The 23,564-nt window shown below is 41.6% G+C and overlaps 2 protein-coding genes and 1 long non-coding RNA gene across 5 annotated transcripts in view; 1 reads left to right on the top strand and 2 right to left on the bottom strand.

The window, feature by feature from the left end:
* Positions 1-21,286, top strand: part of LOC140662213 (uncharacterized) — a 57,049-nt gene extending 35,763 nt beyond the window's left edge. For 2 of the 3 annotated variants that reach the window (XR_012046013.1, XR_012046012.1), the window contains exons 3-5: positions 6,408-6,476; positions 7,101-7,254; positions 21,045-21,286. This is a non-coding gene — a long non-coding RNA (uncharacterized lncRNA). The remainder of the gene's footprint in view (positions 1-6,407; positions 6,477-7,100; positions 7,255-21,044) is intronic. The other variant, XR_012046014.1, reaches the window with a different exon arrangement.
* Positions 6,844-14,185, bottom strand: IL22RA1 (interleukin 22 receptor subunit alpha 1). The gene is made up of 8 exons (XM_072885392.1): positions 14,143-14,185; positions 11,789-11,921; positions 10,878-11,059; positions 9,499-9,683; positions 8,891-9,026; positions 8,818-8,820; positions 8,523-8,644; positions 6,844-7,872 (listed from the first exon to the last, which is right to left on the bottom strand). Exons 1-8 carry the CDS (start codon positions 14,183-14,185, stop codon positions 6,844-6,846), a joined length of 1,833 nt encoding a protein of 610 aa, XP_072741493.1.
* IFNLR1 (interferon lambda receptor 1) lies at positions 18,380-23,067 on the bottom strand. Its single transcript, XM_072885402.1, has 7 exons — positions 22,952-23,067; positions 22,132-22,255; positions 21,695-21,876; positions 21,142-21,284; positions 20,455-20,611; positions 19,812-19,939; positions 18,380-19,585 (listed from the first exon to the last, which is right to left on the bottom strand). Exons 1-7 carry the CDS (start codon positions 23,007-23,009, stop codon positions 18,668-18,670), a joined length of 1,710 nt encoding a protein of 569 aa, XP_072741503.1. The 5' UTR covers positions 23,010-23,067; the 3' UTR covers positions 18,380-18,667.
* Between the last annotated feature and the right edge of the window lie 497 nt (positions 23,068-23,564).

Raw genomic sequence — 23,564 nt, 5'->3', positions numbered from 1 at the left:
TTCCAGTTGCCGTTGTGGAAACAGAGCACTTCTTCAGCCCGTATTCCCATCTGCATATCTAGGCTGCTGACAAGAACAGTTATAGTTCAATACTTTAAGAGGATAATGTTTTATCCAGTCCTTTGAGTGCATCCTGAGAGATCAGTTGTTTCTTCTTAGGTCTTAGAAAAAGGTTGATAAATCAGGGAGAAAACGTAGCATCCTTCAAAATGTTAGCCTTAAAGGAGTTGCTCAGTGAACAGCAGGATTTTCCCCAGCGTGACCGGAGAAGCCTTCCCAGGGAGATCCCTGTCCTACAGGTGAAACACGGGGAGCAAACATCAGCGCTCTTGGCTCCCATCCATCTCCTGCATTAGCTGCTAAAGAATGAGGCTGTTGCTGCAGCCTCTCCTCTGGGAATAAGCAGCGTGCTGCTTTTAGGCACTGACTAATGAGTGGGCATTAAACAAAAGTAAATTTAAAAAATGTATCCCTCCTTATCTCATTCTGTCCTGCAATTCATTCAGAAATGTACAGTACAATCCTTAAACTGTTCAGATTTTCAAGTTCTAAGAGCTTAGGGTACTTTATAAAAACAGCTTTGGAAATGTAATTGTCACTGAAAAATATTTGTTCAAACATACTTGTAAATCTTTCCCTAGCTCATGTTCCATTATTGAAATTTTCCCTTGGCAAATTTTGCACCTGGATTTTAGTTTTACTGCTTTCTAATGCCAAAATGATAAAAAATAGAACCCCCTCAGCTTTTCCTAGTAGTACAATTTTCTCTTAATGTAAACAAATTTCTTAAAAAACAGTCCATGGAAAAGCACAGTTGTATGGAAAGCAGAGTTGTTGTGGTAAATGCAAAATATCCCAAAATGCATATGAAAATACAGAATTATCACGATAATATTTCCTCAGTAGATGTTAACTTTGGAAGAAATAAAGAAATGTTGGCAAGTATAAGAAAGAGAAAATAAAACAGACTTTTATGGAAAAAATATCTTCATAATTTCATAGAATACTACTCTCTTCAGGACTATTTCAGCTGCAGAATGACTACTGGGCATCTGATCTTTGTTTCCATTTTCATGAATAGTTACCGATCCAGGTTAATTTTTGCTATATAATGTTTTTTAATTTTCCCTGGAAAATTTTCAGTGCTTTATAGTCTGGTGTTTATTATAAAGATATAGAGTTCTGATCTGCTACAACCTACACTTTTCAATCCAAGTGTATATTTTTTTCTAAACAGACCAGTAAACCAGAATAGATTCTTGTGAGAAAACATGAAGTAAAACGGTATTTTCATAAGAACAACACTGGCAAAACAGTAATGACACCTTAAAGCAGATACAATCACGAAGCACAGTCTATCTCTGAAGCACAATTCAAGTAAAGCGATCACACAAAATAACCGATGCTGCTATGAAGATCTTATAAAATCTTGCTATAAACAATATTTTATTTACAGATAAACCAAACTCACCCTGTGAAGACTACAGTGGGAGTGCCTGTCCTCATGAAAGAGAAAGGACAAAGGAGCCTTTCCTTCTCCCTGTTGATGACACTAAGAGTGACTCTCCCCAAAAGAATGTTCCCCATGTTTGAGTGCCCATCCTGGAGTCTTAAATATAGCATCCTACCATGCCATCGCAATGACAATGGGGAGACCCATGCAGGGGTTAGGCAGTTGGAGCTATTTACTGCAATGGCAACTAATCACAAACTCTTTTTCAGATCGGGCAAATTATTGCCTTTGCCAAATGATATAAGGAAAGACAGGTGCCTCCAAAATTCAGGCATCAGAGTATTGGATTATCCTCTGCTCATTTAGGACAGAAGCTCACAAAGCATCTAAAATGAATTATGAATGTTTTAATCTCCTCCAGGAATTTCTCTTGGGTTAACATTGCCATTGCTGCATAACGGAGTGAAATCATTTACTTTGACATCTCTTCAGTGAATGCCAACTCCAGCCAAATTATGTCAGTATATAATTAGATCAGGAGCTAACAGCAGCTCTTACGCATTGGTTGGCGGCAACTATTATACTTCCCTTATTACAAGCAACTGAAAGCTTGCTGCCACAATAGCGGGTGAGCTTACATGTGCAGCTGCCCATGGTGGTATCTAAGAGTCTGGGGCGGGGTAAAAGGACAGAGACTGCTGTTTTTCCATTTATTTGAGATAGGCTTGCAGTTTCAGCATTCAGGTTAAACCCCTCCCAGTAATGTGAGAAGCGGGTGATATTTTTTGTGGTGTCGGAAGGAGAAATGAAGGTTTGAAAGTAGCGAAGCTCTGAGGCTGCAAATAGCAGTTTGTGAGCCAGATGTTTTCCAGCTATGTTTTATTAGATGAGGAGTCAGCACATCAGAAGTGGGCTTCTCATGGCCGCTAGAAGTCTGTAAAGAGGATATGTAAGAACAAAAAATTGCCACACTGGATGAAGCTGAAGGTCTGTCCAGCCCAGTATCCTGTCTCTTGAGAGGGGCCCGTAGCTTTTCCTGAGCTGGACACAATGCTCTGTTGTTGCTAATAGTCCTATCCCTGTTAAATTGCCTAATTCCTTTTTGAACACTCTTAAGATTCTGGCCTCCACAAGCCTTGTGGAAATTAATTCCACTATCAAATTTGGCACAGTTTGAGTCACCCTGCCCATATCAATAGGATCTATTTCCGAGAACCTTTGTTCACTTCACTATCCAAATAAAACAAAGCTGAAACCCAGCAGGATCAGCACTAGAACTACGAGGACTTCTGTGTGTGAAGTTTATTTAGTGTGTTTCAGACATCAGTGTTTCAGACATTCCTAAGAAAGCAAGAAACAGGTACTGAATACGTTTTGGTATAAGCTGAGCTGTCAAAGTGAAGGAACACTTTTCTTTCATTGGTTTTGAACCATTGCATGATCACTTGAATGCTTTCCTGAACTTTGTATTAGGAGAAGTAATGAGTAATTATCATTTATTCTGCTTAGTAGTAATAATTTCATTCATCTTTGTCATATCAACCCTCTGTTTTATGTTTTAAGGAGAAGAGTCTTAACTTATGCTCCCCTCAAATGTATGCTGTTTCAAACCTTTGACTACTTTTGTCAACTTTTTCTTACAAAATCTCATATAATCATGTCTCACAGCTCTCATTATCTCAGCCTGAGAAGAGAGAAGATACACATGGACATTTCAAATCCTCTGAACCAGCAAGTGTAAGGCCACTGGTTAGCACTGTGATCCAGCTGCTATGCAAGTTCTTTCATGTAGTTCTGCTGCATCGTACCTCCCCATCACTAATAACAATACTGTTAGGTCAATGTGATGCCAGAGCTAAGATAGAAAGTCTATTTTATCAGGGTCCCTCATACTTTCAGAGCTGTCCCTCAACTCTGCTTCATTCTGTCTCCAGAATTTGGAGCTTTTAATTTGTTTCTTGAGTAAGATTTTCCTCAAAGAACATGTTAAAAAATCATCAGTGATTTTTTATAGTCTTCAAACAGGGCACCTTTCAATGCCAAAACAAATAACAAGCAAATAACGAGGGAGAACGTGAGCCTCAGTCTGCAGCAGTATGTTCATCGCTGTGCAAGGATCCCTGGTGAGCTACAAGCAGGGCTGCTGGTGTGGGGAGTGGCTAAGTGACAGCTCCCAGATTTAGCTGAGAAGACAAAGAGTAATACTTTGCTATAGGGTTACAGCTGCCACCTGCTATGCTGGTATCCTTGTGACAACTGGAACTGCAATGCTCACCTGTCATCGTCGTGACATCTGCCTAGGAATAAGCACGATCTTTGTGGCAAGGCACTTCTAGTTTTTAATATCTAGAGCTATCAAAACTGATATCTGGAAAAGTCAAGATAAATGAGGAGCTGTCTGTTGTTAGACAGAGATGGCTTGCATGGGAAGACCTTTGAAACCATGTTGAAACCCACTGTTTATCTGAAAATGTCCTTACACAGAATGAGAATGAGATAATTAGATCATACTGTAGCTGTTTGCTGTGTGGCATTTTGAAACAAACAAGGCTAGCAATTTGATTATGAAAAGCAATGAAGCAGAAGGCAATAAGGTCAGCACAATTTGATGGGGGATGGATGAGCACTTTCCTTGCACAGCTACAATAAAGCTCAGTAGCGTCAACATCTCTTTCCAAGCTTTTCCAAAGAGAAATAGTTTTAGAAGAGATGATCTTCCTGTTAAATTTAAGAGGTGACCCATGAGACAAGAATCGGTCTCCTGCTTAGTATATCAAGGCCTAAAAGATAAATATTGACTTAGCCATGATCAGAGCACGAAGCTGAGAATATTGCTGTCAACCACCTCCAGAAGACATGGCTTACAGAGTCTCTCTCTTGACTGCGTTCCCTGTTCATTACAGTTGCTGTTGTTGGGGCAGAGCAGACAAGGATAGGATGGGGCAATAGCTGGGTTGTATCATTTAGGTACCTTTGGGATCATTCCTGCCATATGCAGCCCTTGAGTGTAGTCAGAGGCAATGTAGCTTTTAAGGTATTTAAGGTGCCTGAAGAAGAGATCGATATCCCATCTGTGGGACAGTTTGCATCTTTGGGCACCTACACACATTCTAAAAATCTGGTCCTAGGCTTTCTGCGCCTCAGTTCCCATCTCTCCTCCTGGGGCACCAAGATGATAGATTTATTAAGGGCTGGAGATGATCAGACCCTGGGCAGGGGTCTGCAGAGGGATTTGAAAAGGCTTTTAAATAGGAAATTTATTTTTTAGCAGCATCTTCAAATGCTCTCCTAAGGCCCCCTTCCCTGCCACACTACACTGCCCATACTGACCCTCTGCTGAGGGTTATGTTTCACAACATGAGCCAAAATGTTGACATTGTGGCATTTGATTATTCCCTGAGTAGCATCACTGGGAATGTTGTTGACACAAGATATGCAGCCCACAGGCAACTCTGAATAAGGTAATTGGCATCACTGGCTTGAAATGCACCCTCTCCAGGGGGGAAGTTAGTGGGGCAGAATGTTACCCCTGAGGTCTTGCACTCCTTGGAAACAACACAGCTGGGCTGCTGCAACTCCTATAACTGCAGCATTTCTGCGTGTATTGTTTTTGACGGTACAGTTTGGACCCAGAGTACATGAAACAGCTCAAACGACATTCCACAAAACCTTTGATACTGAATGGTATGAAGTAAAGCTAGCACGATGGAAATGTCCTTCCGGGTTGCTGCCCAGACCATGCACATACTCATACCTTTCATACCCTGTGCCATGACACCTCTTCACCACATCTGGCATTTCGACCTTTTGGCCTCATATGACGTGTCCGTAGTGCTTTGTTCATTGTTGATTCTGGAGTTAGGAGCTGAACCTTTGCCTGTAAAGTTTCTAAGACTATTTCTTTAATCCTGGGTTGAATCATCAAACCCCTTTACTTCATAAAGCTACGGTTTATTTGCAAAATCACACCAAAGCAAGCCTTTAGCCTCAGCTTCCCTGGACTGAGAAAACACGTAGGTGCGCTCATGGTGAGAACAGCTGAGTTTTGCTTCTGGTCAGACTTTCTCTGGCAGTGCTCTTCAAGTGAGTACTTCCCCATACCATTCAAAGCCTTGCTTATTCCTATAAATGGTTTCAGTTCTCCTGTAAAACTGATGTCATCAGACACTCACCCTTTTTCACTACACCAGTGGAAATCAACAGGCTGAACTATGCTTTCCTCTTAATGAAAAATAATTGCCTCCTGCGTTCACCAGATAAATACCATTTAGCTTGCTTTTGGTAAAGGTGCAGTGCTGAAGGAATTTGGCTCTCAGTTTACGTTGGTTTTGGTTCATTCCAGCCCTGGAGGTGGGTCTGCTGGTAACAGGAGCAGAGGATGGCTCTGCAATTGTAGGCTCCTCTCTATCATGCAAATGGAGCATGTTCCTCATCGACAGTATTAGTGAAGGGTGGGAGGAAGCTGCTCAAAACCTCCCTAGTCTCCTTCATAGATTACTGAGTGAGTGCATGAATTGAGGTTAGTGTAAATTGAGATTGAGGGCTGAACTGAGATTTGTGTAAATCCTCACATTCCTGCCTACGTGGAACGTGATCCTAGCTGCTTCGTCGCTGGGGATTTCAAGGGAAGAAGAGAATGCGTGACTATTTCAGAGAAAGAAATGAGCAGCAGCTGAGAAATATGTCAGAACTGGGCCAAGACTGCATTAATCTGTTGCAGAGATGAAGAAGGCTTTATCTTTCTACAAGCATTAAAGAGCACAGCAGGGTAGGGGACGTAGTTTCATAGAATTGCTGCATCAGGAGCTATTACCACAGTTTCAATGACTGCTTTAAAGGCAAAGCCCGTTTCATGGAAGTAGCCTATTGTTTTGTATGAATCATATATCCAAGGGTAGAACACCAATATATATTTAATTATTTTACTGTACCTTGATACGTTTAATTCTTTTAGGTTTGCATACACCTGCACCTGAATTTCTTCGAAGTGTGGATATACCTTGGACCTGGATCTTTGGTGTTGGTAAAGAGCAAATACAGTTTCTGTTGTGAATTTTGCTAAATTTTCAGTAAACTGAATCTAGAATTTGAACCTGAATCTTAACTCAACTTTTAAAGTAGTTCAATTCATAATAAATTTGAAGAATATGCAAGAAATAGAGGCCTATTATTTAAGTGCAAAGATACAGTATTGGAGCGTACCAAGAAGTAATTATATCAGTGGAGGCAACTATCTCCATGATAGAACAATAGTGGAAACAGTCTGACAACTCTGTGCCATGTTAATACATCCAAGATTAGCTGTGTTTATTTGCATTGCACTGTTTGCAGGGTAGGCTGCTATTTCATGCAAGCAAACATAATCTGGATTTTAATATCATTAAGTCATCCTAATAAATTTCTGTGTTTTCATCCTGATCCCACAGTACTTTTAAGTCCAAATCTTTGAACAGCATAGTGAGAGGAGTGCCATTGTCCTGGTCTGAGACGATAGTGTCTTGGGACACAACATTATTCAGTTTTGTGCAGCTTAGCTCCCTTGCTGCTGTTAACATTTCTGTTTCTTGAGTCTCTGGGAACTGCAATTTATTTGTAGAACGTGAAAATGAATCTGGCAACATCCACCGCTCTGTGTTCTTCTCTCCAGGGAAGTTGTTTCCAGTACCAACTGAGAAAAGGAGGGTTGCTGATAGAGATGACAGCGATTCATTCTCTGGAACATAGTCTGTGTCAACTTTCATTGAAGACCATAACAGTGGCAGTTCTGCTGTCTGTCGTCTATAGCATCCTCCTTGTTCCAGGTAAGACAGTGCCAGCTGGGATACAGGCACTTTATTTTCCATCCCGTCAGTCTGCAACAGCAGTTGCTGTGTTTGCCCAGGGCTCCCCTGTAAGAGAACAGACTCTCTGGTGTCACTGCTGTTCCACAATGGCAAGTTTGGCCTTTGTTCTTTGTAATTCCAGTGGCTGCAGCTCTTGCCCAGCATCTGGGTTACAAGCTTTCCACCAACAAAACTATCTGGAGAAACTTCCTTCAGCATTTGGTTTGGCTGCAAATTCTTGTCAACATCGTCTGTGCCTTCGACGCACACCCCGTAGGTTAGGGGCAGAATTTGGCTGGACATAGCTGTAGGAACGCTTTGCTCAACTATTTGAGGAGCGTAACCAGTAGGAGCTGTGCTTGCCAAGCCGGGTGGCTGAGTGGGCAGCTGGAATGTTGGTACATTTGTCTGTTGCTGATAGGCAGTTTCTGGTGCATGGGAAGACCATGGTGGCTCCAGTGCTCTGTCCAAATGTTGGCTGATCTGTGGTAACTGCACTTCAGGGATGAGAAGTGAAGGTTTGGTTAAATTAATGGGCTTTATAATATGTTCCACTGTCAGTGCAAGAGGCTGGAATGATGAAATCCCTCTGAAGTCCTGTTGAAGGAGATAGACAAACATGAATTAACAACAAGAAGCTGTGACCTTGAAGGTTTGCTTTAGATTCTTTAAAATTTTCTTTGGAGAAATATCAGTAAAAGCCAGTAACAACCACCAGGGATCTGCCCTGTTGACAAAAGAACTCTTTTTTTTCCTGGGGAATGGCCCTTCAAAGGAATACCAATGTCTCTCATTATGCATCAGGGCAACGGTGTAATCCTAAAATATGTAAATCAAATTGCCAGTGGGTCACTTAAAAATTGGAAACCAAAATCTTAAAAAACTTTTGAAAATTTTAGAAAGAAGGGGAATGTCTGAGGGTCTGTGATTTTGAGAGCTGTTCTGGCATATTAGTATAGAACCCTGCTCTCCTCTACGGACAATATACACAGTTAGTTTCCTTTAATAGAATAACCAAGATTCTTCAAATCTGCAGGCATCTTTGCTGTCTTACTTTACAACTCCCTGTAAGAAATTTTCTCTACCTGTGGCAGGATGACCAGATTTAAACTGCCAGTAGTCTGCAATGATTGCCTAGACAACGCTTGTCTGCTCATTCATCCTCCTCAATTAGCAATGCTATGTAGGTGCATGCACGTAGTCCCGAGCATTTTAAAGTTTTCCTGCAATGGCTTAGGAACACTTACCAAAGACATCGGCTGTGCACTGTGTTGCTTGATGTACTTATAGATCACATAGCTAATTGCAGCAACCACCAGGCCAGCACAGAACACGAGTGCCACGAAACAGTAGAGAAGCCACGTGTTGTCTGGTTAGTGGGGAAGAGAACAAGTGGAAAATGTAGTTTCAGAGAGCTGGATTAGAAAAACTGCATTGGATTAGCTAAATTGTCTTATAGGTCTAGTCTCATAGGACTAGATTTTTAAATTAGGAAAGACAGTGTTGCTTCAATATCTTTAGCAAGACTATGTTATTTTATACCAGCTGAAAATCAGTCTCTTGTGTATCCGATATCCCAGCTGGACTTCTAAATAAGCAGAGTTAACAGCCATACCTGCTAGTGTTTTAACCCAAAATACTTGAGCTTTGCTGCTTCTCTGGAGGAGATACATGTATACTGTTCCATTATATTCAGTGTCTGGGTCCAAGTTGAAAACTTCAAATTCTTTGTTGTGCTCATTCTTTGTCCACTATTTAAAATAAAGACAAATTCTGTATTTTAGAAAGATTAAATGCATACAATTTCTTCAAATCAGATTGTAAAATTCAGCATAAAATATTATTTACTAATAAGGTGTTATAGGACTATAATAATGCTGTATATATGGAATTCTAAATATATAATTTGCTTTCTACTGTCACTGTATTTAATTTTTGCATTTCGGTTCCTTAAGACTTGAACTAAGACATTCCCTTTTTTAGTCACCAGTCGTTTGACTTTCTGCTACTTATACAGTACCCTGGGAAACTCCAGTTTCTTTTCCAGAATTTTAGAGGAATGCTTAAAGTTCCTCTTGTCTACTGAGAGTCAAAGACTCTGAGACTTTCCCTGGTACATCAGAAATCTCAACCATCATGTATAAGCTCTGAGGTCCTTCTCCATCTTACGCAAAATGTGATTCACAAAAGTCAGTGGGCTAGTGGCCTGAGGTTGTGCTTTACCTTTTGGTGTGTCCTTCGGTTGAATATTGTTAAGTGATAATCAACAGCACCAAATTTGCTATAAATGTCCTCTATGGTTAGCTGGCGGTCATCCTCACCTCTCAGTGGAGTATAGGGGGGCCATATAAGAAACTTTATGGACCGTACATAAGGAATATACTCCACTTCTGGTGCTCCAATAATAGCTACAAAAGACAGAACAGGAAGTGTCAGATGTTAAGATTAAAGCTGATACATTATCAGATCATCTTATACACATCTTATACACACACCCCAGACTCACTGTAAATTATTACTTCTGTTTATATACAAAAAAGTATTTGAGTCGTATTTCACTGAACATAGGAAAAATCAGGCAACTGGAGATACTGTCTTCCCTCAGGGTTCTGCCACCTTTAGCCAGTGTTTGTCCTTAGAAATTCTCACTGCTTCTATGTTGCTTTGTTGTCCTGCACAGGGACATCCTCCTTCATGCGTGTGTGATGAGTGTGAAATCCCACCACAGGGCACTCAGTTAACTGCTACGTAATTCCTATTCCCACTCTACATCAGATTTTGTCTTCAGAGTAGTTCAGCTCTTTTGTATCTACACTTATCTTCAGTGGAAAGCATATGTGATGATACCCAACTTTTAAACATAAGTTTAACCCAAAGCAGCATTCAGTATTCCTCCAAGGCCATGTAGCTTGAAAACATCAAACTGAAAATAATGGCTCTGGGGGATAGGATCACCTCACCATGGGTGCTAATGCTTATGCTGCAATGAAAAGTGAATGTTTAATGATCAAAACAACTTATGGCTCTTTCATAGCTTATTTCATGCACAGATCTGAAGGCTTTTCATAATCATTAACTGCTAATGCCACCTTGAATTATTGACAAATATGCAGTGGGAAAATTTTAGTCACAGAGCCAATAAGAATTGCCAAAGGCTGTGTTGTATGTCTGCAGTAGAGCTCACTTAGGGGTTGGGAACATTAAATATCCATTGGTATGGTTGCTTATCCTGATTTTCAGGAGTTCACATTTCATCGCTTCTATGACTGTATTACTGACTGTCCTCAGGTTGCCCATCATGTCTCTTACTAGTTTCCTTCTGCCTCTAGTCAGCCTTAATAGCAGTTCTTCCTTCAAGGACATCTGGCTTTTCCTTTTCTCCTCTAACCCCACTTTGGTGTCAGACCTCAGGGAAGGCCCTGCCCGTTTGCTCATTTGCCTCCTTGCCCAATAACAAGCCTTCTTCAGGCCTTCACTCCCGTCCTATCAAGGACAGAGACTTGCAATACTGAAATCAGAGGAAATGCTGTCCTAAACATCAGTGAGACTTGGAATGAATCCCTAGCAAACAGGATTTAATAGATTTCAGCAGCGGTACGTACTCTCTTTTCTGGGTTCAAATCTTTCTGAGCGCACCCAGTTGGAGGAGCAGTAGTTCTGGCCAGTGGCCCTCACCCTGGCGTAGTAATGCTCCGTGAAGTTTTCTGTTTCACGAGTGAGATTGCAGAAAGGCTGCGTGATACTCTGGCACTCACTCTTGTTAAGCCAGGATTTTTCTCCATACCTTAGGACAAAAAAAGCTTTTAGTCTGTTTGGTAGAACAGATGCAATACAACCCTTCTCCAGAATGATCCAAACAGGCTGTTTTGCCAACTCTTGGTAGCTTTTAAATTTGTTATTGCAATTAGCAAGTGGCAGGGAATGTAATGGCAGAGAAACTTCCCCTGGACTGCAGCCCTTAATCTGTTCCTGTTGATGGCTTCTGTGTGGATATTGCCTTGAGGAAGTGCAGCTTATTTCAAGGCACACACAGGAGAGTCCTGCGAGTTGGCGACTCCAGAGTTCTTTGCCCAGCTCTGACACTGAATGATTGCATGCAAGTTCGCTGCAGAGTTTGCAGACTTACCCAAAGGCAACAAAGCTATTGTGTAGCATTGGTTTGATTTCTCTTAGCTCTAGTGACCGAACCAGAGGGAAATAATTGCTATTACCTGTATTTACAGGTGAGGAAACTACAGAACAGAGAGAAGGAAGTTGCAGAAGGCAAAGAGTAGCTCAGTAATGGAGTAAAGCTGGCAACCCAAGATGTAAAAGTATTTGCTTAACTCTGCACCATCTACCAGTTTAAATAATCCTGTTCTTTACTGAATTCTTGTCTAAGCAGAACCATTTCTGTAACAGTAAAACAAGCAGCAGAAGCAGCAAAATCTACTTTTCTTTCTTGGCCCTTCTCTGTCTGAGAACAGTAGCCCTAAGAACAACAGAACTCCAAAAAGAAGCAAACTTCACATACTGTTTATATTGGACATCGAATACAGTGTCAGGGGGAATATCTGCTTCAGTTTCCCATGTCAGGATGTTCTCAAAGTTTGTAGAAGAAAATGCTGCATGTTTCAGACATGATGACCTCTCTGTAGTCACAATGCCTGGGGGAGCAAAGAAACTAGTATTAAAATGCATATTGTGGCATCTCAGCCCTCAGGTGAATATGGGTCCAAATGCTGCTCAGCCTTTTAGTGAACAGAAATATCAGGCACGCCAATTCCTGTTTGCTAGAGATGGGCTTCAAAGCAGAAGCTTGAACAGAACAGGAAACCATGCACACATCACTGTATACACCTTGCAGATTGTTGACTCATCCCAAAGAAATCTAAGTCAGGAATTTTTACAGAAAGACTTCAAAAACTCAGAGTCAGAAGAGAATCTTTGAGTTCCTTATCAGGTTTCTTTTAAAGCAGTTAATGTCTGGAAAACTAAGAACAACCACCTGTTTTCAAGGCTAGATTCGTGTCTATGAATGTCTGCTTTCTGCCCATACTCGGGGAATTAATGTGCTGAGATCGGTTTCACATCATTGAAGATGTGACTGCCATTAACCTCTCATGCACATTGTTTTATTGGAGGGAGACTGCCTGTACAGAGTGACACACAAAGACCTGATGCCTGGACTCTGATCTGGGTGTGCCAGGCTGAAGGCAAACAACTCAGCTCCCTGCTCTCTGAGCCCTGTGTCTCTTCCCCACAGAGGATGGGTTCTGGCTTTGGTAAGCAGAAATGTCACTTGCCCCTGACAAACGTGCCTCTGGTCTGAGCTGCCTCTGTAGGGCAGAATAGCACCATGATCAACGTGCAGCAAACTGGCTCTGAGCATGCGCTGCAGAAGAGTATCCTAGAGACTTTTGGCTCTCTCCTGTCGTGAGAATACACAGTGCAAAATTTTCTCAAGGCTGATTCACAAGACCTTCTAACTCGGGGTGTAACCTTCAGAATTGATAAGCTCTGTAAATTCAAATTATAGACACAAAGATAGATAATCTATACATTACTCAACTCTTGTTTTGCAATATTGATAAACACCTTGAACTTGCATGGGCTTCAGCCTGCACTTGCTGAAAATGAACAGTCCCATTATGGTGCTTGTAGATGGACACTCAAAATCAATGAGTGTCCCCCCCATGAAAAAATTATGTGATAAGCAAGTAAAAGTAGCACTATTTTACAGATGGGAAAACTGAGGACCAGAATGGGGTTGACTTGGACAAGATCACATTGAGCAGTTTGTGGTAGAGCAGGGACTAAACCACACCAGTTCCAGGATCCTCACTCCAAGCTTTCCCTCCCGCTGCCTCCATGGAGGAGAACTGAGTGTCAGCAGTTTAAACTAGTTTGCTGTATAGGAGGAGAATTAGGCAGAAAGGCATAGATCCAGTTCTCGATCTTGTTGTGTATGGCATTTTGTCAGAGAAGCAATGCAGAAATGGATTGTAGTCTAGTCCAAATTTTGTCCTGACCTCATCTGCAGTTCAACACTTGCCTCTGCTTATGCAAAGCTCAGTACAGTCTTCCTGAGGACGCAGAAATGCAGCAGTCAGTGTAAAGTGGGTGGGTTTCCCTGTCTGGGCACCATGAAAACTGAATCACCAATACTCTCTGATCATATCAGGAGGAAATCTCCGTCTTCCCGTATTTATCCATACTAAAACACAGTTATGCAAAGCAGCGTAACACAAGCACAGTCAAGTGTGGGCAGGGAAAAACAGGGGTATTTCACAGTGTGAAAGTCCCTCTGTTTTACAAGTTTATGAAGGTGCCTTCCCTACAGTATAGGACACAAAATCACGGATACAAGAGCAGATGAATGATAAGGTTGCTTGCTGAAAAACTGGCATTTGAAAACATAGCAAGTTTATTCTTGATTCACCCAGGAGTGAGTTTGCCACATCTGGAGTAGGATTAAATGGCTTTTAGAGATACATTGTTTGTTTGTACCTCTTTTAAAATCAGGGCTGTTCTTGTATTCATTTGTGTCTCCACTTAAGACACAGGGAGACTGATCCAAAGCCCTCTGTAGTCAATGAATATCCTTTACTCCTGTAGGATTTGTGTTGCAACACATCAGTGGCAAACGCTTTGAAGTAAAGGAATCTTTTCTTCTCCCTACTAATCCTTAAAGCACTGAGCACACCAACAGTACTTTGAAAATATTAAAGGGAGAGCACAACACAGGAGACACCTTTTGAAGAACCTCAGACAACAGCTCATTCTTTAGATCTTTTTTCAGTAAACATGATTGAACTACCTCCCATACTACAGGATCAAACAGAAACGACCACTATCAGTGATAGGAAAGGAGAAGTCAGGACTTACCGACCACTGAAAATACAGCCAAGATGATCAGAAATTGCTTCATGAATAACTATGCAAGCTGGACTGGGAGAGCAGGCAGTTGATCCTGTGTGCAGGTGATTCACCTTTTACAAGAGCTAAATCCTTGTTTGTGAGGCCAGGTTGGGTTTGTTGCCCAGTAACAGGCTGCAGAGCTACTGTCCCGCCTGCATTTGGATCTGAGATCACCAGCTAAAGATGTGTGCGCATGTGTAAGAGAGAATGTAAGAGTGACAACAGGAGCACCTCTCCCCTTCTGAGTATGCACACCTAACTGTACAAAGGTGCACAAGCCAGAGGCTTAGAAAATCCCCAGCTTTTGAAAGAGAGCCAAATACCATTTTGCTGATAAAGATTTTCCTGCCTGAAAGCCCTCACTGAAGTTTCTCAGTTTTGGGGCTTGCTTTTCTTGTCAGGTAACTTTGACTTATTAAAACTCTAGAAATCAAAAGTTAGTGCTGTGCACCTGGTTGGTTTTATAACTGCTGCAAGCAAGACACCTATTTCCTTAAGAAATGCCTTTGAATACTTTCTTAAAATGAAAGTCAGCCGGATCACTAGTTTTTAAGCTCTTTTTTTGTTCATACTGGCCTTGGATGAGAGCCAAATGACCAGCATGTAGCCCTGCTGCATACTGGGCAGAGCACGAGCTCCTCAAGTCTGCCATGACTCTACACGACCAGGTGGCTGCAGAGGTTCTCTCATTTGATGTAGAAAGGAGGTAGCCTTTCCGTAGGAGGAGCATGTGTTGTCCCATGGCTTTTCTCAGAGGCTGCTCTGAGAAACCTACAGTTCATTTTTGTGGTTGCTTACAATATAACTCTGTTCTGAGTATCATGAATGCCATATGGTAAGAACTGGGAGTTTGTATGAAATCTAAACAAGAAAGAAAACAAGAAAGAGATATAGTTCCTTTTCCATAGCATTCTTAGTTTTTTAGGGTGTGGTTAAGTTACATTTTCAGGCTTTTCTCAGAAGAGGGAGAGACATTTCCTTCTTTGGTCAAAAGTGACAACTAATTGCCCGTCTGCAGGAGATGCATATTTAGAACCACCAGATGTGTATAACATCTGAAGAACTGGTACAGCTGCATGCTGCTTATTTTACCCAAGATGTCCTAGGCAGAGAAAGCTTCACACATACAACGTGCATTTGAGGTTTAGGAAACTCCCTTAGACACTGCTTTTCAATTTTTATAGTATAGCTGTTCCCTTGACACAAACTGGATAACCTCCTTGGCTTATTTCTCTGGCTTACTTTATCCCACAGTCATAACTGTTCACAAAATGGGGAAGTCCTGTCCTCAGTCCTCAGTTTTGCCTAGGACTAACTGGACCATTGCATAAAGCTGAGGTTCCACCAAAGCAAGACCAACTGGACTGTCCTTCTGAGCACTGAGAACTGTTCAAATTGTGATCACTTCAGCCCTAGAAAAGCTTTAATAAATATCTGCCCTAAGCTACATAGGACAACTGTGCATTAGACAAATTCCTTATGAGCAATGCTCTTATATTGTCTAAAGCCTATTTAAAGTGCCTAAATGCTAGATTTTTTTCTTGTTATTACAAGTGAGTCCCATAAGCAACATCACACAATCAAAACACAAACCCTGTGTGCTTCTGAAGCTGAAAGCACGCTACTTTCAGTATTCTATCCTTGTGGCCAAACATGTGATAGAAATTACTACCCCTTCTGCTTACCTCTTAATCTCATGGATCTTCTGTTCCTGAAGTTGTTTCTATTCCCTGCCCTACTTTGATATTAATGGGGCTGTATGCTTCAAACCATGCCACTGATGCATTGCTGTCATTTTGTCTTTCTTATCTCACTTGGACAAATGCAGAAGCCTCACAGGTTTATTAAACAAGACACACCTATCCACCAGTATGGCCTCCATCTAATTAAGTACAACTCTTTGTTAGGGTGTTTCCTGAATAGCTTGCTAAAGTATTTCCATTTTTTTCCTTCCCTCACGTCACTGCCTCATGCTTCTGCTGTACGATGACCCATGATAGGGCAGAGGTGAGGGAAACTGTAGTGCACCTGAGACTTTAGTTTTGAGAATATAACTTAAAACTTTATTTCTGCCCTTATTTCTAGAGAGATGTTACCTTTTGAATAGCCCAGGAAACACCTCTCTGAATCTTTAGGTACCTGAAGATCTCCAGAAGTCTGGTTCCAAGTTTAAAATTAAACACTTGGCTTTCAACTTCCAAACTGTAGAGCCTAAGTCTATGTCAGAAGTTAGTTCCTAAGGACAAAACCAGAGGTTCATAACACAGATTTTCCATGGAACTTTGCTTATAACTTGGCACAGCTGGGGAAAGAAGAGAAAAATCTTGCGTGCCAGAGATTTGTGAAGGTAGTAGATTAAGGCCAAAAAGACCAAGGTGGTTATGTCCTCTGAGCTGCTGCAGGGCTCAGGCTGCAGAGCCCCACTCTGTGAAGACTGCATGAAGCCTAGTGACTGCTGATCCAGGGATGTAGGAGATTTGATTCCAGCTCTTGCAGTTGTCCAGTAGATGAGCAATGTCCAGGTTTTTTGGTTGACTGGGTCATGCTTCTTCCAATGAGAGGGGAGAGCTGCTTTTCTCATTACACAGCTACAACTGTTAAGTAAGGTGTAAGATATGGACTGATGGCTCTGGAAGAGGGAGCACTGTGCTCTGGCTGTCCCTGACCCTTTTGCAGTGGAAAGCAGGTCTCAAGCCCTGATGAAAGAAAACATGGAGGAGGAGGATGCTGCCTCCACCAGTACAGCTCATCTGGCCTGCAGCCTTTCCCCCAGCTTCCATCCTGAGAAAAGCTGGACAAGACAAAGAAGTGATCCCAGGCCTTGTTTGCAAAGTTGTGACATGTCAAAATAATTTTGTAGAGGTTACACAACTTCAGAGCTTCCTGTAAGTCAAAGCCTGGGTTTTTTCCTTGATTGCACAAGAAAATGGATGGTGATTGTATTTGGATGATCTGTATCTTTCTAAATGAACAGGAGGGATTACAATGCAGAACGTGCCTAAGGACACTTTGCGGAGGACGTAAGAAAAAAAAGGGAAAATCTAGTTGATTAATCTTTTCTGCTACCTCCCCTTTTTACTTTAATTCAGGACCTAATTAGTACATCTTGCTCTCCTCTTTCAAAGCAGTTCCCAACCCCTCCTATCACCCCCTACCTTTTTCTGATGTTGTTCTCCTGATTCTCTGAAGAAGTCAGCTTTAATACCCTCCATCAACACCCTTCCCTCATCTGAGACAACTCTCTCTGAATGCAGAGAATGGCTGTTGTGTGTCTTCCTCTTTCTTTTAATGCTTTGCTCTTCTGTGTGTCCTTTTACTGGAATAAAATGGGAGAGTATGTTTCTGTGAGATGTGAAGAGTGCAAATTCAAAATACACTGAAAAGGTCAGTATTGACCAGTGAAGAGAGGCCTTATGTCTCCTGTGCCTTTTGCTGGTGGACTTCTGATTTGATTCTTTGCTCGGAGAGATGGTCACAGTCCTGGTCTGTCAGTGACAGAGAGGGAGACCTGGCTGGGAAGTCTCATAGGATTGCACTCAAACCAAAGCATTAAGAATGGGAAGCCCATGATTGAGCCCTGTTTTAAAATGTAATGTTTTTCAGGATGAGCTGCAGCCACCCTTTGTAGTTCTGGGAAACATAAAACCACACACACATGGAGTTATATATCAAAATATTATTGCCTCTGCATAAAGCAGCTCTTAGACATTCTGCACAGCAGGGGGAATTTCAGCATCAATAAGTATATTTGTATAAAACAAAAAATAAATAATAAACAAGCATGCTGCACATCATTTATCAGTTTGACTTCAGTTCGCTCTGTTGAAACACAGAAGGTGATCTCTGTAGGTTGAGGTGGAGATCTTTTCATCCCACAAAAAGCAAAGGTTGTTAAATGTCTCTGTAAGGTATTTCCAGTCAAGCAGGGGTGTGGTTTTGCAGTAAGAGGGAAGCAAATGTAATGTTAGCAGTTCATCCTGGCTCAAAATCAACATGCAGGCACAACACTCTGCATTTTCAGAACCAGCTGATGGTTTCACGCAGGGCCGGGTTGTGTTTTTGCTGTCTCAGAGGTGGTTTTGCCTTTCATAACTCACATGTAAAAGTTACCTTGCTCTGAAATCTCAAGTGAACACAAGGCACTGCGTGTTTGCTGTGTGATACCTACATGAGGTATCACCGCATGGCTTACCCCTGGCTGGGTTTGAATAGTGTGCCTCATACCAGAGCCTTAACACCTTACCGCAGCTGTACTTGTACAGAGGGATGGAGAATGTACATTAGTTACTTAGCAGTAAAAATACACCTTTTGTGTCCCTAAAGCCCTATACCTTAATAGGCCAGACATTAGTAGAAAAAACTCTGTCTAGATGAATAAATAAAAAAAGCACCACTATCAGTTTTTTGTCCTTGTCCTTGTTTAGGTATCCTTGCCTGGATAGCTGGAGCTCTCTAGCATTTTGCGGGCACACCACAGAACTGCTAGGGTACTCTAGCTCCTTCCCATGTAATGTGTGTGCTCATAGCCTTTGAATTTAAACTTGTGATCATATTTTTCCTCCATATTTGACGTTTCAAATGCATCACTTAGCACCGTGGATGCGGGAGGTGTCCCTTCAGTAAAATGATCGCTGTCACAGTCACTTGCAATACCTTCATCTTCTGCCACCTGTAATGTCTGAAAGGAAATGAGCAGCTCAGTGCTGGGATCCTTGCTGAGCTGTGACATCTCACCAATTTGGACATGCAGATCAGCTACTGATTTCTGGTAATACTTGGTGAAATGATGAGCCTTCCTATGCAGGTAGTGCTCATCGGCTGGAAGTTTGGCACAAATCCCCTCCGTCAGTGTTTGAAGATGGGTCATTTCCATGCATTCATCCCTCTCTGTATCATGCTGTCCATGTTCCGTGGAACGTGGGAATCTCACATCAGTGAGGGATATTATTCCCAAAGAGGAACTATGAGAAAGGGATGCCTTCTCATTTCCTTGGGATCCTGAGGTGTCCACCTCATTCTTTCTCATTGGAAAGAATGAGAAACCCAAGGTACTTAGGTCAAGCATAGATTCACTACCCACAGAGAGACCTCCAGATCCGGAGTCCAAGCTAGGTTCCCCCTGAGATGTTCTGGATGGTTGACAGTTGAGATGTCTCTTTGGAAACTGCGGCATTTCAGTGTATGGGATGAAAGTACTGCTGTCTTCTTCCTCTTCCTCCTCCTCCTCTTCTGATGATGATGATGATGAGAAGAAAGAAGCCATCCATGGTAGGTTGTTTCTTGCTGAAGTTTTGTTTGTCTTCCTTTGTGACGTTGGCTTGTCTGTGCAGATAAGGTAGTCCCTGAAGAATTCCTTTTCACTGGGCTCACAGTGAAAGGCTGGTCCAGCAGCTTTTAAATGAGATAAATCCTACCAGGGAAAAGAAATAAGATACACAGATCAGTAAGTTAGTGATGCTTTTTAAATAAAAGTTTGGATATAGGACATGCCAGAATCAAAGCTTACTTATAATGGGACTTATGAATGCAAAACTGAGACGCGCAGAGACCATCCAACTCCCCCACTCCTTCCCAGTTACCCTCTGAAAATCAGCAAGACTTTGTGTCAGGAGGGGACCCCAGCATTTGGGCCATACCAAAGCACGAGGCATCTTCTTTCGCTTAGCATCTTGTTTCAGCAAGCAGATGATGAAGACACTTGTCAGAAGGATGGGGAGGACAAACACAGGGGTCATGGCAGAAAATGGGAACTTCCATTCCACTGCTGAGAAAGAAAAAGACAAAAATAATCTCCTGGAGGTGGTATATTTTATGCTAATAATGGGCTATTATACTCAGCTTTTCTTTCAGAAATCTCAGAAAATGTTAGGCTCAAGATCCTTATTTTACAAATGCAGAGAAAGTATAACAGACTTGCCTAAGATCAGACTCTAACTCAGAGTCACAGTCAGAAACAAATATTAATACCAGCCAGTGCTTACTTGGAGCAGGTAAAATGCTTTATTCACACATTTTTCAGGAGAAATTTGAATATTCCCAAAATTTCATTGTGAGCATAACTCAATACAATATTTCAGAATTTTCAGGAAATATTTCAGGGTTGCATTTTTTAAATGAAAACATTTGCATAGAAAGCAGACACCTTTCAGTAGAAAATCCAACCAGTCCATTTAACAGGAAGCCCATTTTTTTGGTTGAAAGCTAATTTTGATGGAAATGTTTGACTTGCCCTAATCCCATTTGATGTCTCACCACATCCTTTTCTCAGCAGGGACATACCTTTGTGATTTAATAGCACACACACTGGTTGTGAGAATTTGCTGTGCTTGAAGTCAATGCTTTGGAAGGAAGATCTGGCACTTAAACAGTAGTTGCCTCTAAGTGCAGTGGTGTCGATAGTCACTGTATTCTTCCTAAAGATAGCTTCGTATTGCTTCTGTTTAGAAACAAAAAGAACAGAGGGTTGGAAAGATGATTCTTTCATTATTTGAGTGGTATTTCTCTACCTTTTTAGCCCATGATTCTCTTCATCATGGTGTGTGGCTCCAGTGGTTAGAAGGTGCATGGAGAGGCACTTCATGTCTTGCTTGCTGTTTGTAGCAAGCATCTCTCCTAGGGCTTATGGATTCTAGGGTGGGATTTCCAACTGGTGCTGTGCTCTGTTCTGCCATGGCACGCTGTTAGTGGTACCTGAACTAGTTGTTTTAAACCTCAGATATTGCCCTATTATACTGACTATAGTGTAGCCTCCTCATCACACTTTCCTGATAAAAATAGGGAACTACCAATAAAATAAGGATGCACACACACATCTACTTTTTTTCTCTGGCTTTGGTTTAACTCTGGTTTGGCCATTTCATTTTCTCCAGGCCTTGGATCCAGTCCCTGCCCAGAAATTTGAAGCTATTTCAATTCAAGCTGGGCATCGTTCCTCCGTTTCATCTAAGAAGTGCCACTTTTACTGACCTTGTCTTCAGATCCAGCTTCCCAAAGGTTCAAGTCATACATCCAAGAGAAACTCTCCACACAGGTGGCCAAAGGGAAGAAGGCATTCACATGGATTAAGTTCTCCTTGACAGTCACATTTAACACTGGGGGAGCCAGTTCCACTGTAATTGAATAATCAGACATGAGAATAGTGCTTGCTTGTGTCTTAGCTCCACAGAAGTAATGCTTTTCTGTGACTGATCTACACTTTTAACTGTTATCTTGTGATAGACATGAAGGCAGGAGGAAGGCAAAAGAATACTTCTTTTTTATCTAACATACCCCTGCTGGTATGTGGAAAGCTTGAAGCCAGTTCACCTAGAGCATTGATGAACAAATTCTGACACTTGCTGCAAAATTTATTTTCAAGTGATCACGGCTCATTGTTGTTTGTGCTCACACAAATCTCTGTCATTCATAAAGCTGCTTGCTACTGTTTCTCTTTCTGTGGTGTGTGGTCTACTCATTTGCTCATGCTAACACTGTTGTTGGGATGTACTTTCATTCAGGCTGTAACCTAACAGACACTCACCATCCAAATGGTATTCCTTGAACTGTGATTCTACCCATGGGGACTGGAATCGTCCAGAAACAGCTTTTACTCGAGCCCGGACTTTAACAAAGAAGTTTGGAAGCACACAAGTCAGATTGCAAGAGGTTCTGTGAATATTTTTGCAATGAGGAACCTTTATCCATTTGTCCATGCGTTCCTGGCTAAAAGAAGAAACAAGCATACCATAATATTAAACATGCTGTTTTGTTATGATTTATAGAGCAAGAGACGGAAGTGTTTTGGAGGATGGGTACTGAATCTTGCTCAGAGTTTGAAGCACTTTCCAGATGGATAAGGATTGGTTTTGGTGAAAGGATGCAGCCAGGTCACTCATCATAAAGACATTGATTAAGATACATTCGCAAATGTCTGCCCTGTGCCATGCTTTCAATCAGACATCCTTTGTAAGCGCTTACCTTTCATACCTCACAGTGTACGTCACATCTGGTGGAGAGCCTTCTCCTGGAGTCCATGTCAAAATCATGTCAAAATCCTTTGACAGTAGTGTAACATTTTGAGGAGGGGAAAGTTGAACATGACCTGATTGAAAGGGAAAATTATGTGAATGATTTAAAATGTCTTTGGGGATAGGAAATATCACCTGGTTTTGACCAAGGTGGTTTCAAAATTTGAGGCAAGGCAGCTCATTTCATTTAAGATTGGAAATTGGCTATGGAAGCAGGTATGTCTGTGATGTAGTTGTGTTTTCCTCATCTCTTATAAAACATCTTCATCTCAACAGCTTTTAGAATTAGGACCTACATTTCGGTGAACCATCCTATTCTATAATTTTGAGCGGCTTCCCCCATGGTCTCACTGGATTTCACTGTGACCTGGTTTACAACCCCACAAACTCCAGCCTGACTCCCTTGCGCTCCCACGTCCTAGCCCTGGATGAGGCAGACACAGCCGGTCACACCCCTTAATGCAATCCCAGTCCTTCAAAGGCAGATCCTACCACGAATGCAGCGAGATGCAGCACGCAGGATTGCCACTTGTACTTCCTTGGTACTTATTGTTTCTGACAGGTAAATATGTACATCGCTAGCCTTCCACAAGACACATTCTATAGCCAGATTTTAAATAAATTGCCATTCCTTTACAGTGGAATATTTCACTTTATGTGAATCATTCCCATTAAAACTGCTTAAAATTTACCTGTATATGTCTTTCCTCCTACAAGCAAAGCCACATAGCATAGTGAAATGAAAAGTACCAAAGATAGCTGTACCATACCTCTAGTCTGCCGCAGGAAGCACAGTGCCATCAGGACTCTGATTCTCCAGGTAGACATGCTGAAGCAGAACTTTTCCACTTGTAATATATTTCTTTTCTTGCTACCTTTTCATCATGTTGTTTTCTTCTATTAAGTTGTATGAATTACAGAGGAGCATGCAGTTAATGACCGGCATATGCGCACAGTCTCACTTCCTGGTACGGCCCAAATATAGCACTGCACATTGAACTGGGAAAGGAGCAGATGCAAGAGTGCTTTTGATGAAAGAAAAACGTTGTCAAGATTGCAGTACTACGCCCTCCAGTGTAACACAACTGATCTCTGTCACAGGCTACGTGCAAAAGGAAGACAGGAAAACAGTGTGAGCCTTATCTTGTGAGGCACCTCATTAAAAAACTGACCTTTGGAATTTACCGATGTGGATGTGAAATATTAATAGAAATCAAATTAGGTTTTACTGCATGAGACATCTGATAATAACCTAGCAATAATAAAAACCAGTAATCCATCGGTAGTACCTGATATTATGATAGTCTTGTGTTTATAAGAGATCAAGAACTTTCTCTTAATTTATGTTACCAGGTTAAGAATGTTTTTCAGAAGGTAGGGAAT

The sequence above is a fragment of the Ciconia boyciana genome, chromosome 21, assembly GCF_034638445.1.
Source record: "Ciconia boyciana chromosome 21, ASM3463844v1, whole genome shotgun sequence".
Taxonomy (NCBI): Eukaryota; Metazoa; Chordata; class Aves; order Ciconiiformes; family Ciconiidae; genus Ciconia; species Ciconia boyciana.
The sequence above is the reverse complement of the archived record's forward strand: the minus strand, read 5'-3'. Positions and strand labels throughout refer to the sequence as shown.

Bases quoted from the DNA above. Each gene is read 5' to 3' on its own strand.
- IL22RA1 (XM_072885392.1), bottom strand. From the start codon at position 14,185: ATGAAGCAATTTCTGATCATCTTGGCTGTATTTTCAGTGGTCG. The intron at 11,060-11,788 runs GTATGTGAAGTT...TTTTGTCCTAAG, and splicing joins TTCGATGTCCAATATAAACA to GTATGGAGAAAAATCCTGGC. The intron at 9,027-9,498 runs GTAAAGCACAAC...TATTTTAAATAG, and splicing joins ACCGAAGGACACACCAAAAG to TGGACAAAGAATGAGCACAA.
- IFNLR1 (XM_072885402.1), bottom strand. From the start codon at position 23,009: ATGTCTACCTGGAGAATCAGAGTCCTGATGGCACTGTGCTTCCTGCGG. The intron at 21,877-22,131 runs GTAAGCGCTTAC...TTCTTCTTTTAG, and splicing joins TACACTGTGAGGTATGAAAG to CCAGGAACGCATGGACAAAT. The intron at 19,586-19,811 runs GTATGGCCCAAA...TTTCCCTGGTAG, and splicing joins AGAAGATGCCTCGTGCTTTG to GATTTATCTCATTTAAAAGC.